This window comes from Cervus canadensis, chromosome 13 (genome assembly GCF_019320065.1).
Source record: "Cervus canadensis isolate Bull #8, Minnesota chromosome 13, ASM1932006v1, whole genome shotgun sequence".
NCBI classification, from domain to species: domain Eukaryota; kingdom Metazoa; phylum Chordata; class Mammalia; order Artiodactyla; family Cervidae; genus Cervus; species Cervus canadensis.
Genome location: NC_057398.1, coordinates 22,665,781 through 22,682,625, shown reverse-complemented (window position 1 = coordinate 22,682,625; position 16,845 = coordinate 22,665,781). Strand labels below are relative to the sequence as shown.

The 16,845-nt window shown below is 34.1% G+C and overlaps 1 protein-coding gene across 5 annotated transcripts in view; it reads right to left on the bottom strand.

Annotated features, from left to right (window-relative positions):
* The window catches only part of COP1 (COP1 E3 ubiquitin ligase), a 214,047-nt gene that overhangs the window by 60,786 nt on the left and 136,416 nt on the right, over positions 1 to 16,845 (bottom strand). For 4 of the 5 annotated variants that reach the window (XM_043486125.1, XM_043486129.1, XM_043486127.1 and 1 more), the window contains one exon: positions 12,320 to 12,436. In XM_043486125.1, coding sequence (XP_043342060.1) covers positions 12,320 to 12,436 — 117 coding nt within the window. Of the gene's footprint in view, positions 1 to 1,351; positions 1,645 to 12,319; positions 12,437 to 16,845 lie in introns of those variants that run through there. The other variant, XM_043486130.1, reaches the window with a different exon arrangement.

Here is a 16,845-nt window from a genome sequence, read left to right as displayed (position 1 = left end):
TTTTATTCCTATAGTTTAATTTATATATTTATAAAGGTACAGTCATAAAAAATGTAAAATGTCATAGTAATGTCATTCAATTTTTTAAATCCCACGTCTGTGCCCCAAATCACAGTCATCTATCACTAAAAATATTTTCTAATGATTTGACATCTTGATTGGACTGTGCCTTAATTTCTTATATAACACAAGGAACTAGAATCATCTACCTTGTTTCCTAGTAATTGAGAGTATTTTACAAATCACAATTTTTGCAAAGTAATAAAATGGTTTTAACAACATCAAACCAATGTGCAAAAACACAATACCTTAACCCAAGCACTTGGGACAGATAAGCTTCATAATTCTAAACTTCTCACTTTTTGAAAGGAAATATGCAACACTTCAAATAAGGGTGTGTCTGCACACTGTAATCAAATACTTTAATATTTCTACTGGAAAACTTGTGAACAATGACATGAACTGGGATATATAAAGACAAGCAGATATCTAATCATGCCATCAAATGAAATGAAATTTTGATATTCAGAACTTTCAAGATTTTCAAATTGCAGATAATGGACCAAATTAATTGTATCTGTTTATTATCCAACTGAAGTAAAAAGATTTACATCAATTTTGCTCCCATGAAACTTGAAAATAGGGAACAATGTGTACACTTCTTGACAAAACTCAAGAAAGAAGTCCTTTAAAGAAAAAATAAAAAAAACTTCACACATTTTCAGTTTCACTCAAGAAATATCTAAGGTAAAAGAATTTTTAAAAAGTACAAAATATACTTTTTCTAACACAATGTTTCACTCTTGACAGAAATATTTTTAAGACAAAGGATGACAGCAAGTTACTCAGTAACAACATTTAGAAGAAAGAGCCCCTTGTTAGATAATCCTGAGGTTTTTACAACATGGCAAAACGTATCATCTTAAGACTCATAATAACGAGTATGCCTTTCTTTTGTAAAACAGAAAAAAGCTATTATAAAAGTTGGAGAAGAAAGGAGGCACTGGCTGGTAGCTCAGGCTTCACTGCCAGGCATATCAACTTATACATGAACTTTGAGGATCTACATACATCCTGAATACTTTCAACACAAACCCTGAATACTTCCAGTGTTCCATCAGGCTTTTCTTACTTCAGTTTGGAGACCTTTGCTTCAGATTACATGTCATGTATTTAAGTATGCATTTTTACATGTGAAGACTGTAAAGCATATGCACAAAGGTAGTATTTTTATGTAAAAATTTCCCTGTGATTTCACACAAGGGGAAGCCAGTGAAGGTAATATAATTAGCTAATATACACTGACACTCAATAAATAACAAATTCTTTCATAAACAGAAGATGATTAGAGCCTTGATAATTATATAGCCTTTATTCACTCAGTATCATAAAATTTCTAAGAACAGGACATTATTTAGTCATTACCACAAAATTGTGGTGTAACAAACTGTTCTAAAATTTAGTAGCTTAGAGCCATCATTTATTTTCACAGATCTGAGAGACAGCTTAGTGTTGGCTAATTTCAGTAGCACTTCTTTATGCAGCTGGAGGTTGAAAATGATTTGGCTGGGGCAAATCAGCACCACTCCAAGTGGCATTCCTCCTCTCACTGGGACCAGCAGCTGGCTTGATCATGTTCTCTTCCTGGTGATGGCAAAGGGGCAAAAGTAAGCAAGCCCAACTGGGAAAGTGCATTTCAAACTTTTGGTCAATTTTATATCTAACATCACTGGAGCCAAAGCAAGTCTCACTGCCAAGTTCAAGGTCAGGGTAGGGTTGTTTCTGACAGTGGGAAAAAACTGTTTCGTATCAAAGCACATAAGCACACAGAGGAGTAAAGAACTAAAACCAATAATGCAATTTAATATAAATATTAAAATCTGAAACAAATCTTTCAGCATTAACAATAGCTTAACATTTAAAGAGGACAATTAAATTGGCTCTGTTGTAGAGTTTAAAACACAGTTTATACAGCTTAAGAGTAATTCAGAACCACTAGAGGAAGAAATAACACTTGAAATATTAAGAGGTACAAGCACTACACATTTATATGTTGAATGGTCACAAAAAGATGAAATAATAATCACTAGACAGAAAGAAAGCTAGCTTAGAGACACTTTTGAGCTCATGGCTTGCAATACTGGCATGGCAATCTATACATTCTGTTTTAAACTAAGATCTCTAGGGGAGGAAAAGAACAATCACATTTTATGTAATTCAATTATGTCCTTTAAGATAATATGTTAACCATGGTCTCTGTCTAATGATACCTGTAACTCAGATACTAGTAGCTAAATTTTAGATTTTCTAGAGCAGTCTTTTATAATATAGCCTCTTTTCCAATACTCATCCAAATTTTCCCACTAAAGAAATAATATGTAAATTACATGATTCATCACTCTACTGTATTTAGTGTATTTAAAAAAACTAACCTTACAAACAAAATGTGAAAACACCAAATAAATGTTCAAATTCAGAAAAATGATTTCAATTTTTTACATAAATATTTCAAAAATATTTAAAGCATTTGACAGATTTACAATAATCTGCAACAGTAAGCCCTATTCAGAAATAACTTCAAAAAAAAAAAAAAAAAAAACTTGAGGAAAACACAGTTTCTGGGACCCATCAAGTAAATCACAAATAACAGGATGTAAAAAATCTTTTCTTATTGAGTGAATATTTGAATAAACAATGATACTCATATTTAATCTGGAATTGTTGCTGTTTAGTCATGAAGTTGTGTCTGACCCTTTGTGACCCCATGAACTGCACACCAGACTTCTATGTGCATGGGGTTTTCCAGGCAAGATTACTGAAGTGAGTTGCTACTTCCTTCTCCAGGGGACCTGCCCAACCCAGGGATGAAACCTGCGTTTCCTTCTTGGCAAACAGATTGTTTACCACTGAGCCACCTGGGAAGCCCCATTCTTGCATTAAGCTTGTTCTAACAATTCCCTTAAACATAAATGATCATGTCTTTGACGGCAGTTTAGTCACTAAGTCATGTCCGACTCTTGTGACTCCATGGACTGCAGATTGCAAGGCTCCTCTATCCATGAGATTCTCCAGGAAAGAATATTGGAGTGGGCTGCCATTCCCTACTCCAGGGGACTTTTCTGACCCAGGGATTGAACCAGGTCTTTCTAGTCAAGAGATACCTGGAGTAAGAGGTAAATTTTGAATGAAGCAGGTCAAAGGCTAACAGAGTTTTGCCAAGAGAATGCACACGTCATAGCAAACATCCTCTTCCAACAACACAAGAGAAGACTCTATACATGGACATTATCAGATGACCAACACTGAAATCAGACTGATTATATTCTTTGCAGCCAAAGGTGGAGAAGCTCTATACAGTTAGCAAAAACAAGACTGGGAGCTGACTGTGGCTCAGATCACAAACTCCTTATTGCAAAATTAAGACTGAAATTGAAGAAAGTAGGGAAAACCACTAGACCATTCAGGTATGACCTAAATCAAACTCCTTATGATTATACAGTGGAAGTGACAAATAGATTCAAGGGATTAGATCTAATAGACAGGGTGCCTGAAGAACTATGGATGGAAGTTTGTGACATTGTACAGGAGGCAGTGATTAAGACAATCCCCAAGAAAAAGAAATGTAAAAAGGCAAAATGGCTGTATGACAAGGCCTTAAAATAGCTGAGAAGAGGAGAAAAGGAAAGATACATCTATTTGAATGCAGAGTTCCAGAGAATAGCAAGGAGAGATAAAAAAGTGTTCCTACGTGATCAATGCAAAGAAATAGAGGAAAATGATAGACTGGGAAAGACTAGCGATCTCTTCAAGAAAATTAGAGATACTAAGGGAACGTTTCATGCAAAGATGGGCACAATTAAGGACAGAAATGGTATGGACCTAACAGAAGCAGAAGATATTAAGAAGAGGTGGCAAGAATACACAGAAGAACTATACAAAAAAGATCTTAATGACCCAGATAACCATGATGCTGTGATCACTCATCTGGAACCAGACATCTTGGAATGCGAAGTCAAGTTGGCCTTAGGAAGCATCACTACAAACAAAGCTAGTGGAGGTGATGGAATTCCAGTTGAGCTATTTCAAATCCTAAAAGATGATGCTGTGGAAGTGCTGCACTCAATATGTCAGCAAATATGGAAAACTCAGCAGTGGCCAAAGGACTGGTAAAGGTCAGTTTTCATTCCAATCCCAAAGAATGGCAATGCCAAAGAATGTTCAAACTATCGCACAATTGCACTCATCTCACATGCTAGCAAAGTAATGCTCAAAATTCTCCAAGCCAGGCTTCAACAGTACCTGAACCGTGAAGTTCCAGATGTTCAAGCTGGAGTTAGAAAAGGCAGAGGAACCAGAGATCAAATTGCCAATATTTGCTGGATCATCGAAAAAGCAAGAGAGTTCCAGAAAAACATCTACTTCTGCTTTATTGACTACACCAAAGCCTTTGACTATGTGGATCACAACAAACTATGGAAATTCTTCAAGAGATGGGAATACCAGACCACCTTACCTGCCTCCTGAGAAATCTGTATGCAGGTCAAGAAGCAACAGTTAGAACCGGACATGGAACAACAGACTGGTACCAAATCGGGAAAGGAGTACGCCAAGGCTGTATATTGTCACCCTGCTTATTTAACTTACACAGAGTATATCATGTGAAATGCCAGGCTGGATGAAGCACAGGCTGGAATCAAGACTGCAGGGAGAAATATCAATAACCTCAGATATGCATATGATACCACCCTTATAGCAGAAAGTGAAGAAGAACTAAAGAGCCTCTTAATGAAGTGAAACAGAAGAGTGAAAAAGTTGGCTTAAAATTCAGAAAACCAAGATCATGGCATCTGGTCCCACCACTTCATAGATGGGGAAATAATGGAAACAGTCAGAAACTTTATTTTGGGGGGCTCCAAAAGCACTGCAGATGGTGACTACAGCCATGAAATTAAAAGACCCCTGCTCCTTGGAAGAAAAGCTATGACAAACCTAGAGAGCATATTAAAAAGCAGACACATTACTTTGCCAATGAAAGTCCATCTAGTCAAAACTATAGTTTTTCCAGTAGTCATGGATGGATGTGAGACTTGAACTGTAAAGAAAGCTAAGTGCCGAAGAACTGATGCTTTTGAACTGTGGTGTTGGAGAAGACTCTTGAGAGTCCCTTGGACTGGAAGGAGATCCAATCAGTCCATCCTAAAGGAAGTCAGTCCTGAATATTCACTGGAAGGACTGATGCTGAAGCTGAAACTCCAATACTTTGGCCACTTGATATGAAGAACTGACTCATTTGAAAAACCCTGATGCTGGGAAAAATTGAAGGCAGGAGAAGAAGGGGATGATGGAGGATGAGATGGTTGGAATGGCATCACCGACTCAATGCACATGAGTTTGAGTAAGCTCTGGGAGTTGGTGATGGACAGGGAAGCAGTACATGGGGTTGCAAAGAGTCGGACATGACTGAGCGACTGAACTGAACCCCCTTTTTAAATGGTCTGCTCACATATTCCTATGGTCAATGTACATATTCCTAAACAGCGTAGTCTGTTTTGCATGCTCATAAATAGAATTGCACTGTGTTTTTCTGACTTTCTTTCATTCAACATTTATGCTTGTTATTCATCCACATCATTTCATGGAGATGTAGTTCCTTCATTTTCACTGCTGAAAATGTTCTCCAGTGCGAATATGCAAACAGTACACCTATGTACATTACTTAAATACATGTTTCCCTAGGGTGAGGTTTCTCAAACTTCAGAGTGCTTAAGAATTATATGGGGAGACTGTTAAAAGAGCTGGTTCCTGGGGTCCACCTCCTGAAATTCTGATTCAGTAGGTCTTGGTCAGGGTGTTAGAATTTGCATTTCTTACAAGCTCCTAGGTGATGCTAATGTTTATGCTTTGAGGAGCAGAGCTGTAGGATATATTCATTATTTCCTTATTTATTTGAAAGAGTTTTTCATGTAATATAGACATGAAGATTTTATCACTTGTATGTGTTCTAAATATCTTCTCCCAATTAATAACTTTTTAAGAAAATATGTTTTGGGTATTATTTGATAAATAGAAGTTTTTAATTTTGTTGCAGCCAAATTTATCCACCAAGCATTTCATACTTTTCAGCGTTTGCACTGATAGATCAATTAGTTTCAAAAAATGAATGATCATGTCTATTATATTAGTAACAGTTGAATAATAAATGCCTGACTTTAAAGTATTTCTGCATTTAATGTGAATATAAAATTTCTTGTGAAGTCTATTTTTAATAAAAACCTAGCTAAATGCCACTTACAGGCTGGAAGGTAAGACAGATACAAATAGGTGAAAGATTTACTAGGTGCCTCAAAGTTGCTCTTAAATTCTAGACTATCAAAGGTAGGTTTTATGACAAAATAACAATTTGTTTCTTGAATATTGGTGCTAATGCATGCCACTTCCATTTGCATTCACAGAAATTACTTAGAAACTTGAAAACAAAATGTCCTTGACATAGTATAAATAACTGAAACACATGTTCATGAATGCTGTGATGCTAATTAAGATTCATTAAGTAAATATTCAGACACTTAATTTATTTAAATGTGAAGGAAAAGACATTCCCACTGGCAACCACTATATAAAATAAAACACAAACTCTTAGTCTTCAAAAGCAAAAAATAACCTTTTTGTTATTTTGTCCAAATCACAAAAATTAGAAAATACTGAAAATGGGGAAACAAATGGTGAATGTTTATATGTATGAAGTGTTTAGTTTGCTGACAGTAAGAAATTGTTTACAGCAACCAAAACTGAAAAGTCTGTTGAAAACAGTTTAACTAGAATATTTCAGAATTCCTGTTTGTTCTAGAAACATTACTCCTTCCCAGTGAATATGTTTATGTGTATAAATGTCACTCCTGAATCAGAATAATATGAATTTTACCTTTGACTTACATTAATACCAGTAATTTTTTGGGGTGGGGGATGACACAACTTTAAAGAGTATTACTCAGGAGTACCCAAATTTCCTACCTGTTACCATAATTACAGCTTTAAAATTTGCAAAATGGTTCAAGTTAGTAGTAAGCAAGCAAATCTACCATTCTATTAAAACCACAGACTGTTATGAGTTCTATTTACTTCAGTGTAACAGTGCTCTCTAAAACTGGCTTTAGAGAGGATGAATTGGAGAAAAATAGTTTTCCTTTTTCTACTCAATAAGAAAACACCATGTAGTAATCTAGTAAAAAGACAACTAATAAATGCCTTTACCTTTATGTATAAAATTTTGTTCTCTCCTCTGGTAAATGCTTCAGAAAATCTCAGGGCTTAAGAATAGATTTTAAATGGTTTAAAATAAAATCTAAAGCCTTTTTCTCAATATTTAATACAAAAAAAGATAGTTTAAAACTCTGTAGTCTACTTTTTTCAAGGGGACCATGACCTAGGATTTGATATTTTAAAAGAAGTACTTGCAAACTTTTAGTCCACCTTAAGAAATTTTTCATGCTCTAAGTTCTAGTAAAAACAAGAAAAAAAAAATCTAACCAACCAATCAATGGCCCCCAAAACCCATCTTTTTATATTATGTTAAAAGGTGAAAGAGCAAAATAATGAGCACAAAGAGAGAGATGAACTCATTGCATCAAATGGAAATATAAGATCTAAATGAAAGTAGGCAGGAAAGCTTAGAATTAGCATTAGGCATCATTACCCAAGTAGGATCCATAGTGCCCTTTCAACCAGGAGTCAATCTGTAATTGCTGGGGAGTTCACATACTAATTTTGTATTATCATAACTCCAAAAGCAATGTTTAAAAACGTACAGCCCATTCCCAACATCGAATTCATCATCACAAATGATATTTAATAAGCAACCTCATGATTATGATTCTGTAACTCTCTCAGTGGCAAAATAAACGGTAGAGCTAAAGAGAGACTGATGTTTTATAGTTTAAGGAGCAACATCTAGATAATAGCCTGCATTCTAAGAAATATTTCAATTCTAAATGAAGATGATTCAATATCAGTCACTGTCTTCTAGTAACAAAGTTGTTTTTTTTAAAAAAACTATGACTAAAGGCATTGATTCTAACCCTATTTCAAAGCCAGGAAAAATGTCTTTAACTCACATCAATTATTCAGCATTGTGATGGATAGGGCAGATGACATTTAGTATCTGTTCCCAACACGTTATAGAATTTACAGCCAATGGAAGATGGAAAGTAAAAACTATATTGCCCAGATTCTCATGTAGCTATGCTTCTAGATGTGAAACAGATTTCACAGTGGGATGCACTTATGTATGATTTGAAAGATTGGAATTCTGTGGTCATTCTGCGTTGGAAATATCTGTTGCAAGCACCACTGTAAAGATGTGGATGTTCTCTGGAACAGATGCAGTACTGTTCCAGTGTCCAGTCTGCAGCTCTGTGGCAATTACAGTGAATTTCTGCTCCTTTGATTACAGCCATGGCATCACATTCTCATCAACAAACGTTGATCACAACAGTTCCAATGGCCGAGAAAGAAATAACAGCTCTCCTGGCTTACCTATACTGAGAGTGAGTTAAGAGTCATTCCAGAAGGTTCAGTTTGCATATCTCCAACTCTCCTAATAATCAAATTTGCATAAGAACATTAAAAACAGTGGGAATGTGTGGTGTTCTGGCCCCAGAAGCACCATCCACCACACACACCCCAACATAAACACACACACATACATGGACTTTGAAGAAGGTAACAAATATTTAGCTAGAACAACGAAGAAGAAAAAAGACAGAAGACACAAATGACCAATCAAGAATGAAAGAAGGAATATTACAACTGACATTACAGAACAATAAAGGAAGAGGAAATTTAAAGGAATTAAATCACAAGAGAATCTTATGAACAACTTCATGCTCACTAATTAGAAAAATTAAATTTACAAATTCCTACCAAAAAGAACTTCAAGAAGAAATAGAAAATCTGAATAAACTTATAAAAAGTAAAGAAACTGAACTAGGTAATATAAAATTTTTCCACAAAGAAAAGTCCAAGCCCAGATGGTTTCACTGATATACTCTGCCAAATATCTATAGAAGAAATAATAATAATCCTTTACAAACTCATTCAGTAAGCAAATGAGGAAACAATTCCCAAGTCATTCTATGAGGCCAATAGTACTTTAGCAAACTAAATCTAGCAACAAGTAAAAAAAATTTCACAACGTGGTCAAGACAGATTTTTCCCAGGAATGGAAAGTTGCTTTAACATTAAAACAACAACCACCCCCACCCCATGAAATACCTCATACTATTATAATAAATAACATAAATCACAAGATCATCTCAACATAGGTAGAAAAACTTTAGACAAAATCTAATAATATAATAATAAATACTTTTCGCAACTAGGAATAGAAGGAAACTTAACCTGATAAAGGGTATCTACAAAAACTCACAGCTAACATCACACTTCATTGTGAATGAATGAATACTTCCCCCTAAGATAAGGAAATCCCTTCTGCCAATTTCATTCAGTATTATATAAGAGCTTTTAATTCATGCAATAAAGCAAAAAAGCTTTAACATAGTACAAGAAGAAATAAAATTATTTTCATTCACAGATGATACAATCTCAAATGTAGAAAATCTCAAGAAATTCACCTTAAAACTATGAGGAAAAAAAACATGAGTACCAAGACTACAGGATGCAAAATCAATATGCAAAAAATTGATTATATTTATGAAGCCTAGCAACAAACAATCCAAAAATAAAATTAAGACAACAATTCCATTCAGTAATAAAACACTTAGGAATAAATTTAACAAAAGAAGTTCAAGACTAACATACTGAAAGTTATAAAATACAGATGTTAAAAATGGCTAAAAAGGAGACAGAGGATTATAGACCAATTTATGTTTACAGATATTAAAAATATAAGCCAAAAAGTCTAGCAATTTATCAAAAGAATTCCACATTAATGTTAAACCTAAATTCTAGGCTTACTCTAGAAACACAAATATAGTATCAGAAAATGTATAAGCATATCTCAACAAATTAAACCATATGATTATATAAAGTGATGCTGAAAAGGCACCTGATAAAATACTGAATTTGCTCGTAACTAAGAAACAGTTAAATAAATGATTTGAATTTAATGAAAGCTATTCTTCAGGGAATTCTCTGGCAGTTCAGTGGTTAGGACTCTGCACTTCTACTCTCAAAGGCCTGGGTTCAATTCCTGCTCAGGGCAGTAAGATCCTGCAAGCCATGGAGCAAGGCCAAAAAATTTTTAAAAACCCACGAAACTATTCCTCAAAAGGGGATATCATGAACAGCAAACCACTAAAGCTGATTCAACTAAAGGAAATACATGGGAAAAGTAACCATAATTAGTATATAACATGCCTTTTAAAAAAAGAGAATGTAAAAAATCATTAGAAAAGAAAAAAATACAACCATCACTTTTGGCTACTAAACAGATAGCCCAAAGGACTCTAATAAAAAGTTACCAGATTTAATAAGAACAATGCATAGATATATTACAAATATTCAAGTATCAAGTTTTTTATTTTTTACTCTCAGCAAACAATAGTTAAAGGAATGCAAAAAAATAATAACAAAATTACAGCAAACATAGAAAAAATTAACCAGAAAGACCTAAAATGTAAGTGAAAAAAACTAAAACTAAAAATCTCTTTGAAAGACAGAAAATATTCCAAACAAACAAAAAGATATCCCATGTAACTACAGTAAGATGAACTATCTTAATATCACTGGTTCCAAAATTAACTAATAAATATAGGGTAATTCAGATGAGAATCCCAAAAGAATTTTTCTAGAACTGGAAAAATATAAATCTTAAAGCTTACATGGAAATGTAAAAATTAACTAAGAAATACATGAAAATTTAATCCAGTGAGGACAAAACTGCCTGCCAGATAGTTGAGGCATTTTTAAAGTAGATTTTTCCTTTCCAGGAAGGAGAAATTTTAAAGATGCTCATGTCTGGCATTTGTACGTATTTCATATTGATTATAAATATGACCATCATTTTTCTATTAAAAATGATGACTAATAGTGTTTTTATAACATTAAAAAACTCAAAAAACTACTTTATCTAAATGACTGATAAGTATTAATTAACAAAAATACCTCAGCAATTATTGAGCATCATATTCTAAGAGCTTTACACATGTGTAAAGCCCCAAAAGATGTATCTCTATTTTAAGGATAAGGAACTTGGGGAGAGAATTTAATCAACTTGCCCAAAGTAACATTTCTAGTCAGTGACAAAGAAGGATTTAAATAAGAGAATACTAGTTCCCAATGGAAAAGAGCAGCATACTGGGGGAAAAAATGTATCTGCTAATGAAAAGGGAATTCTACCCACATATACATGTTCTCCTGGAATTTAACTATGAAAGTATGTTAGTATCCAAGTGAAATACACAGTAAGTTGGAATAAGGAAAAGATGTAATGACAAATTAAGATTTAAATTTACCTTTTAAAAAAGTAATTATTGTGTTCATGATATTGTGCTAGATAATCTTTATTTTTTTAACCGAGATTATCAATAAAAAAAAAAAAAATGAATCAAGAATCAAGGAGATTTAGCAATGTAAAAGTTAAAACACAAGTGTTTACTGCCTCAGTAAACACTCAAGGTAGAAAATCAGATATAGAAGACAAAGGAATGAAGAGTAGAGTGATCACATAATTAACCTTTCAACCCAGAACACTTTTGGGAATGAAAGAAGGGCCTAACAATTATTATAATGGTAAGACAAATATAAACTAGGACTGCCCCAGGCAAATGCAGACATTTGGTCACCCTAGTTAAGAAAAATACTTTAACAAAAAGTTCTTTGGTATGATTTTTTTCTGGTACTTACTACGTTAGCACGTACTCCACAATATAAGATTTAATCTATCTTATTCACTGTCCCTAGATGGGTGCTTTATACATAGTAGGCACTCAATAACTGTTCAAGGTTTTATAGTAGGTTTCCCATAATTTAAAAACAAAAGGTTTCCCGTGTCTATACAATATTTAAGCATCATTATGACCTAAATTTGTAAACAAGCATAAATCTGGGTATACAAAGACTTAGAGGAAACAAAAACAAAAATAATCAACAAACACATCTTTATGTTTTAAACATGGGAGATGGAATGCTAAAATTAAAGCACAGCAATTAATGTAAAAATGGTATACTACATACTTCTAATTTAGAGTGCAATAATGAAAACAAAGTTTAAAGCTACAAAGAAAGCTATTCTTTTTAAAATGTTTTTTTACCTTAGTCATGAAAACTGACATCAAAAGAAGACAAATCTTTCATTTCTTACCTGCACAGCCGAAAGCCAAATGGTATCTGGAAGAGGGGCTGAATTTGACACAGCACACGTTGGCCTTCGCCTCGATGCTTGCCACTGAGTTGTCCAAGTTGGTAGACCATAGCTTCACTAAGAAGAATAACAATAAAAATGAAAATAAACAATACATGAGCCAAGACTTCTATAACCTAGGGAGTCTGCTTCTTGCTACAGTTGTCTTTTCATGCTCATCTAAGTATTTTGATTTAGTAGGATCAAAAATATTTAAACTGAATAAATGAACAATGTTCAATAGAACAGTATATTTAAACTAACAGAGCTTAGTTTCAAAGTCAGAAAACAACACAGACAATCAATATATAATGAGAGAAAAATATGATCTCTTAACTAAGACATACAAGACAGGTTAAAAAAAAAAAAGCAGTCTGGAAACACATGTGCATTTGTTTCAGCATTCTTTAAATTGGGTGTGTGTGTGTGTGTATGAGCAGGGAAACTACATGGCTTATCTTCCAACCTATTAAACTTTTGAGAACTTCATATACACACACATTTTCACATGTATGATTTATATATATACATACATATATATATATATATATATCACATTGTATATATGATATATACACAAATGTCACTTAAAGTACCTGGAAGCAGTTCTCATTTTATCTTTCACTTAAGAAATCCATTATTTTAAAATTTTATGTGGGAAACAGAGATTCACAGACTTAGAGAATGAACTTATGGTTGCTGGAAGGAAGGGATACTTAGGGAGTTTGGAATGGACATGTACACACTGCTATATTTGAAATGGATAACCAATAAGGGTCTACAGTATAGCATATGGAACTTTGCTCAATGTTACGTGACAGCCTGAATGGAGAGGAGTCTGGGGAAGAATGCATACATGTGTATGCATGGCTGAGTCCCTTTGCTGTACCCCTGAAACTATCACAACACTGTTAATTGGTTATGTGTGTATGCTCAGTTGCTCAGTCATGTCTGACTCTTTACAGCCTCATGGACTGTAGCCTGTCAGTCTCCTCTATCCATGGGATTTTCCAGGCAGGAATACTGGAGTGGGTTGCTATTTCCTCTTCCAGGAAATATATCTTCCCAACACAGGGATTGAACCTGTGTCTCCTGCATTGTCTGGTGGATTCTTTACCACTGAGCCATCTGAGAAGCTTTTAAAGTCAATACTATCTCAATCAATATCCCAGCACAATTTTCTATAGCTACTAGTAACTTGATCCTAAAATGTTTGTGGAAAAGCAGAGAAACTGCAGAGCTAAAATAATTTTCAAGAAGGAAGATGAAGAACTCACACTAAATGATTCCAAGACTTAAGCTACAAGGCAAGACAATGTGGTACAGTAAAAGAAGAAATACATAGATCAATGTAGAATCAAAATAGTGTCACACTCCTGTATCAGAAATGGACAGATCCAGCAAGCAGAACATCAGTAAGAATGTAGTTGAACTCAATAATAAATCAAACTGGATATAACTGATATCTACATATTATTTTATCTAACAACAGTAGGATACACATTCTTCCCAAACTCACATGGATCATTCATTAAGACAGATCACACTCTGGGCCATAAAACACCTTAACAAATTAAAAAAAAAAAAAAAAAAGAAACCATACAATGTATTGCTCAGACTATAGCAGATTATATTTGGAGATCAAACAACATACTTCTAAGTAATACATAAGTCAAATAAGAAACCTAAAGCAAAAATTAAGAATATTTTGAACTAAATGAGAATGAAAATATAATTTAATAAAGAAATCTGTGGGATGCATCACTCAGAGGAAAATTTATAGCACTGAATGCATATATTAGCAAGAAAAAAGATCTAAAATCAATAATCCAAGCTTCCATTTTAGGAAACTAGAAAGAGAAGAGCAAATTAAATCCAAAGTAAGCAGAAGAGAAGTAATACAAATCTGAAGAAAAATCAGTAAGTTAAAATCAGGAAGTCAACAGAGAAAATCAACGAAACCAAAAAGCTTGTTTAAAAAGACTAAATTGACAAGCCTCAAGGTAATCCTTAACAAAATCTCAATGAAGTTTTTTGAAGAAATAGAATAAAACGCATCCTAAAATTTATACTGAATCTCAGTAGGCCTAAAATAGCCAAAACAATCTTGAAAAAGAAGAAAAAAAAATAATGGAAGACTCACTTCCCGACTTCAAGACAAAGCTACAGTAATCAGAACAGCGTGGCAGCGGCATAAAGACAAACGCGGAGACCGAGGGAAGAGGAGAAAGTTCAGCAGTAAACTCACAGATACGGTCAGACGGCTTCTAACACAGGTGCTAACATCTTTCGGTGGGGAAAGGATAATCCTTTCAAGAAGTGGTGTTGTGAAAACTGGACATTTGCATGTAAACAACGAAGTCAGACCATTACTTTATACCTTACACAAAAGTTAACCCAAAACGGATCAAAGCCACAAATGTAAGAGCTAAAACCATAAACCCGTTAGAAGAAAACAGGGCAAAAGCTTTATTACACTGGACTCGGCAGTGCCTTTTTGAACATGACGTGAAAAGAGTAGGCAATAAAAGAAAAAATAGGCAATCTGCATTTCATCAATATGAAAAAGCTGTGTGCATCAAAGCACACTATCAACAAATAATATATCTGATACAGAATTAATATCTAGGATACAGAGAGCATGCCTGAAATTCAATAGCAGCGAGAAAGAAATACAATCAAAATGGGCACAGGACTTGAATCAACTTTTCTCCTCAGAAGATATACAAATAGTCAATAAGCACATGAAAAAATGCTTGACATCACTATCACTGAAGAAATGAAAGCAAAGCAAAACCACAATAAAATACCACTTCATACCCATTAAAATCATTATTTTTAAAAAAGTGGGGGGAGAACAGGTATTGGCAAGGATGTGGAGAAACAAATAGTTGGGTGCTATTGGTGGGAATATAAAATGATGTAGCCATTTTGGAAAACAGAATGGCAGTTTCTAAAAAAATTAAGTATATATCACATGACCCAGTAATTTCATTTCTGAGTATATGCCCAGAAGAACTTAATACAGGGATATGAAGAGATATTTTGCCATTCATGTTCATAGCAACGTTATTTTATAATAGCCCAAAAGTGGAAGCAACCCAAGATCCATCCAGCAATCAACAAATGAAACAAAATATGATATATCTATACAGTAGATTATTTTTCAGTCTTAATAAAGATGGAAATTTTAACATAAGCTACAACATGGAAAAATCTAGAAGACATTATGTTGAGTGAAACACAACAGTCACAAAGGACAAATACTCACATATGACACAGAAGAGAACTAGTAAACTTCATAGAGACAAAAAGGAGAAGGGAGACTGCCAGGAGCTGATGAAGGGGGAATGAGGAGTTACTGTTTCAGTAAATCAGAAACAGTTTCTGAAACAGAGTTTTAGGTTTGCAATATGAGACAAGTTCTACAGATTGACAATGATGAAGACAAACTGAAGGTAATTAATGCCACTGAACAGTACACTTAACATGGTTAATTATATGTGTATTTTAAAACAATTTAAAATCAAGAAGTAATTTTAAAAAATCTCTCCCTAATTAAAATTGCTCTTTCTACTTAAATTACTTATATTTTTCAGAGGAAACTAGCCAGTCACCACCTTTGAACAAATGTTAATCTTCAGTACAAAAACACAAGTATTCTCAATAAACGCTACCCACTACATTATTTTTAAGAAGTATTTAACATTGATTAGTGAAGCTCTGTATTACATTAAAAAAAATCAATTATAACACAACGCTCTATTTTAGAAATTCAAAGATAATTTCTTACAGCAATCATGAAGGAAAATGTTACAATCCATATATACTGTGGATAAACAACTTGCTACTTCCCTTTGATCCAAAAATTTTTGGAGGGCAATCCAGTCATTTCATTTCTCTTTTACAGAATAGGACAGCTCTATCATTCAAACTACTGCACAATTGCACTCATTTCATGCTAGCAAAAGTAATGCTCAAAATTCTCCATGCTAGGCTTCAATAGTACCTGAACTGAGACTCCCAAATGTTCAAGCTGGATTAAGAAAAGGCAGAGGAACCAGAGATCAAATTGCCAACATCTGTTGGATCATAGAAAAAGCAAGAGAATTGCAGAAAAACATCTACTTCTGCTTCACTGACAACGCTAAAGCCTTTGACTGTGTAGGTCAGAACAAACCATGGAATATTTATTCTTCAAGAGATGGGAATACCAGACCGTCTCATCTGCCTTCTGAGAAACCTGTATGCAGGTCAAGAAGCAACAGTCAAAATCGGACATAGAACAAAGGACTGGTTCCAAACTAGGAAAGGAGTATGTCAAGGCTGTATACTGTCACCTTGCTTATTTAACTTACATGTAGAGTACATCATGTGAAATGCCAGGTTTGATGAAGCACAAGCTGGAATCAAGATTGCGGGGAGAAATACCAATAACCTCAGATACGCAGATGACACCATCCTTAGCGAAGAGGAACTAAAGAGTC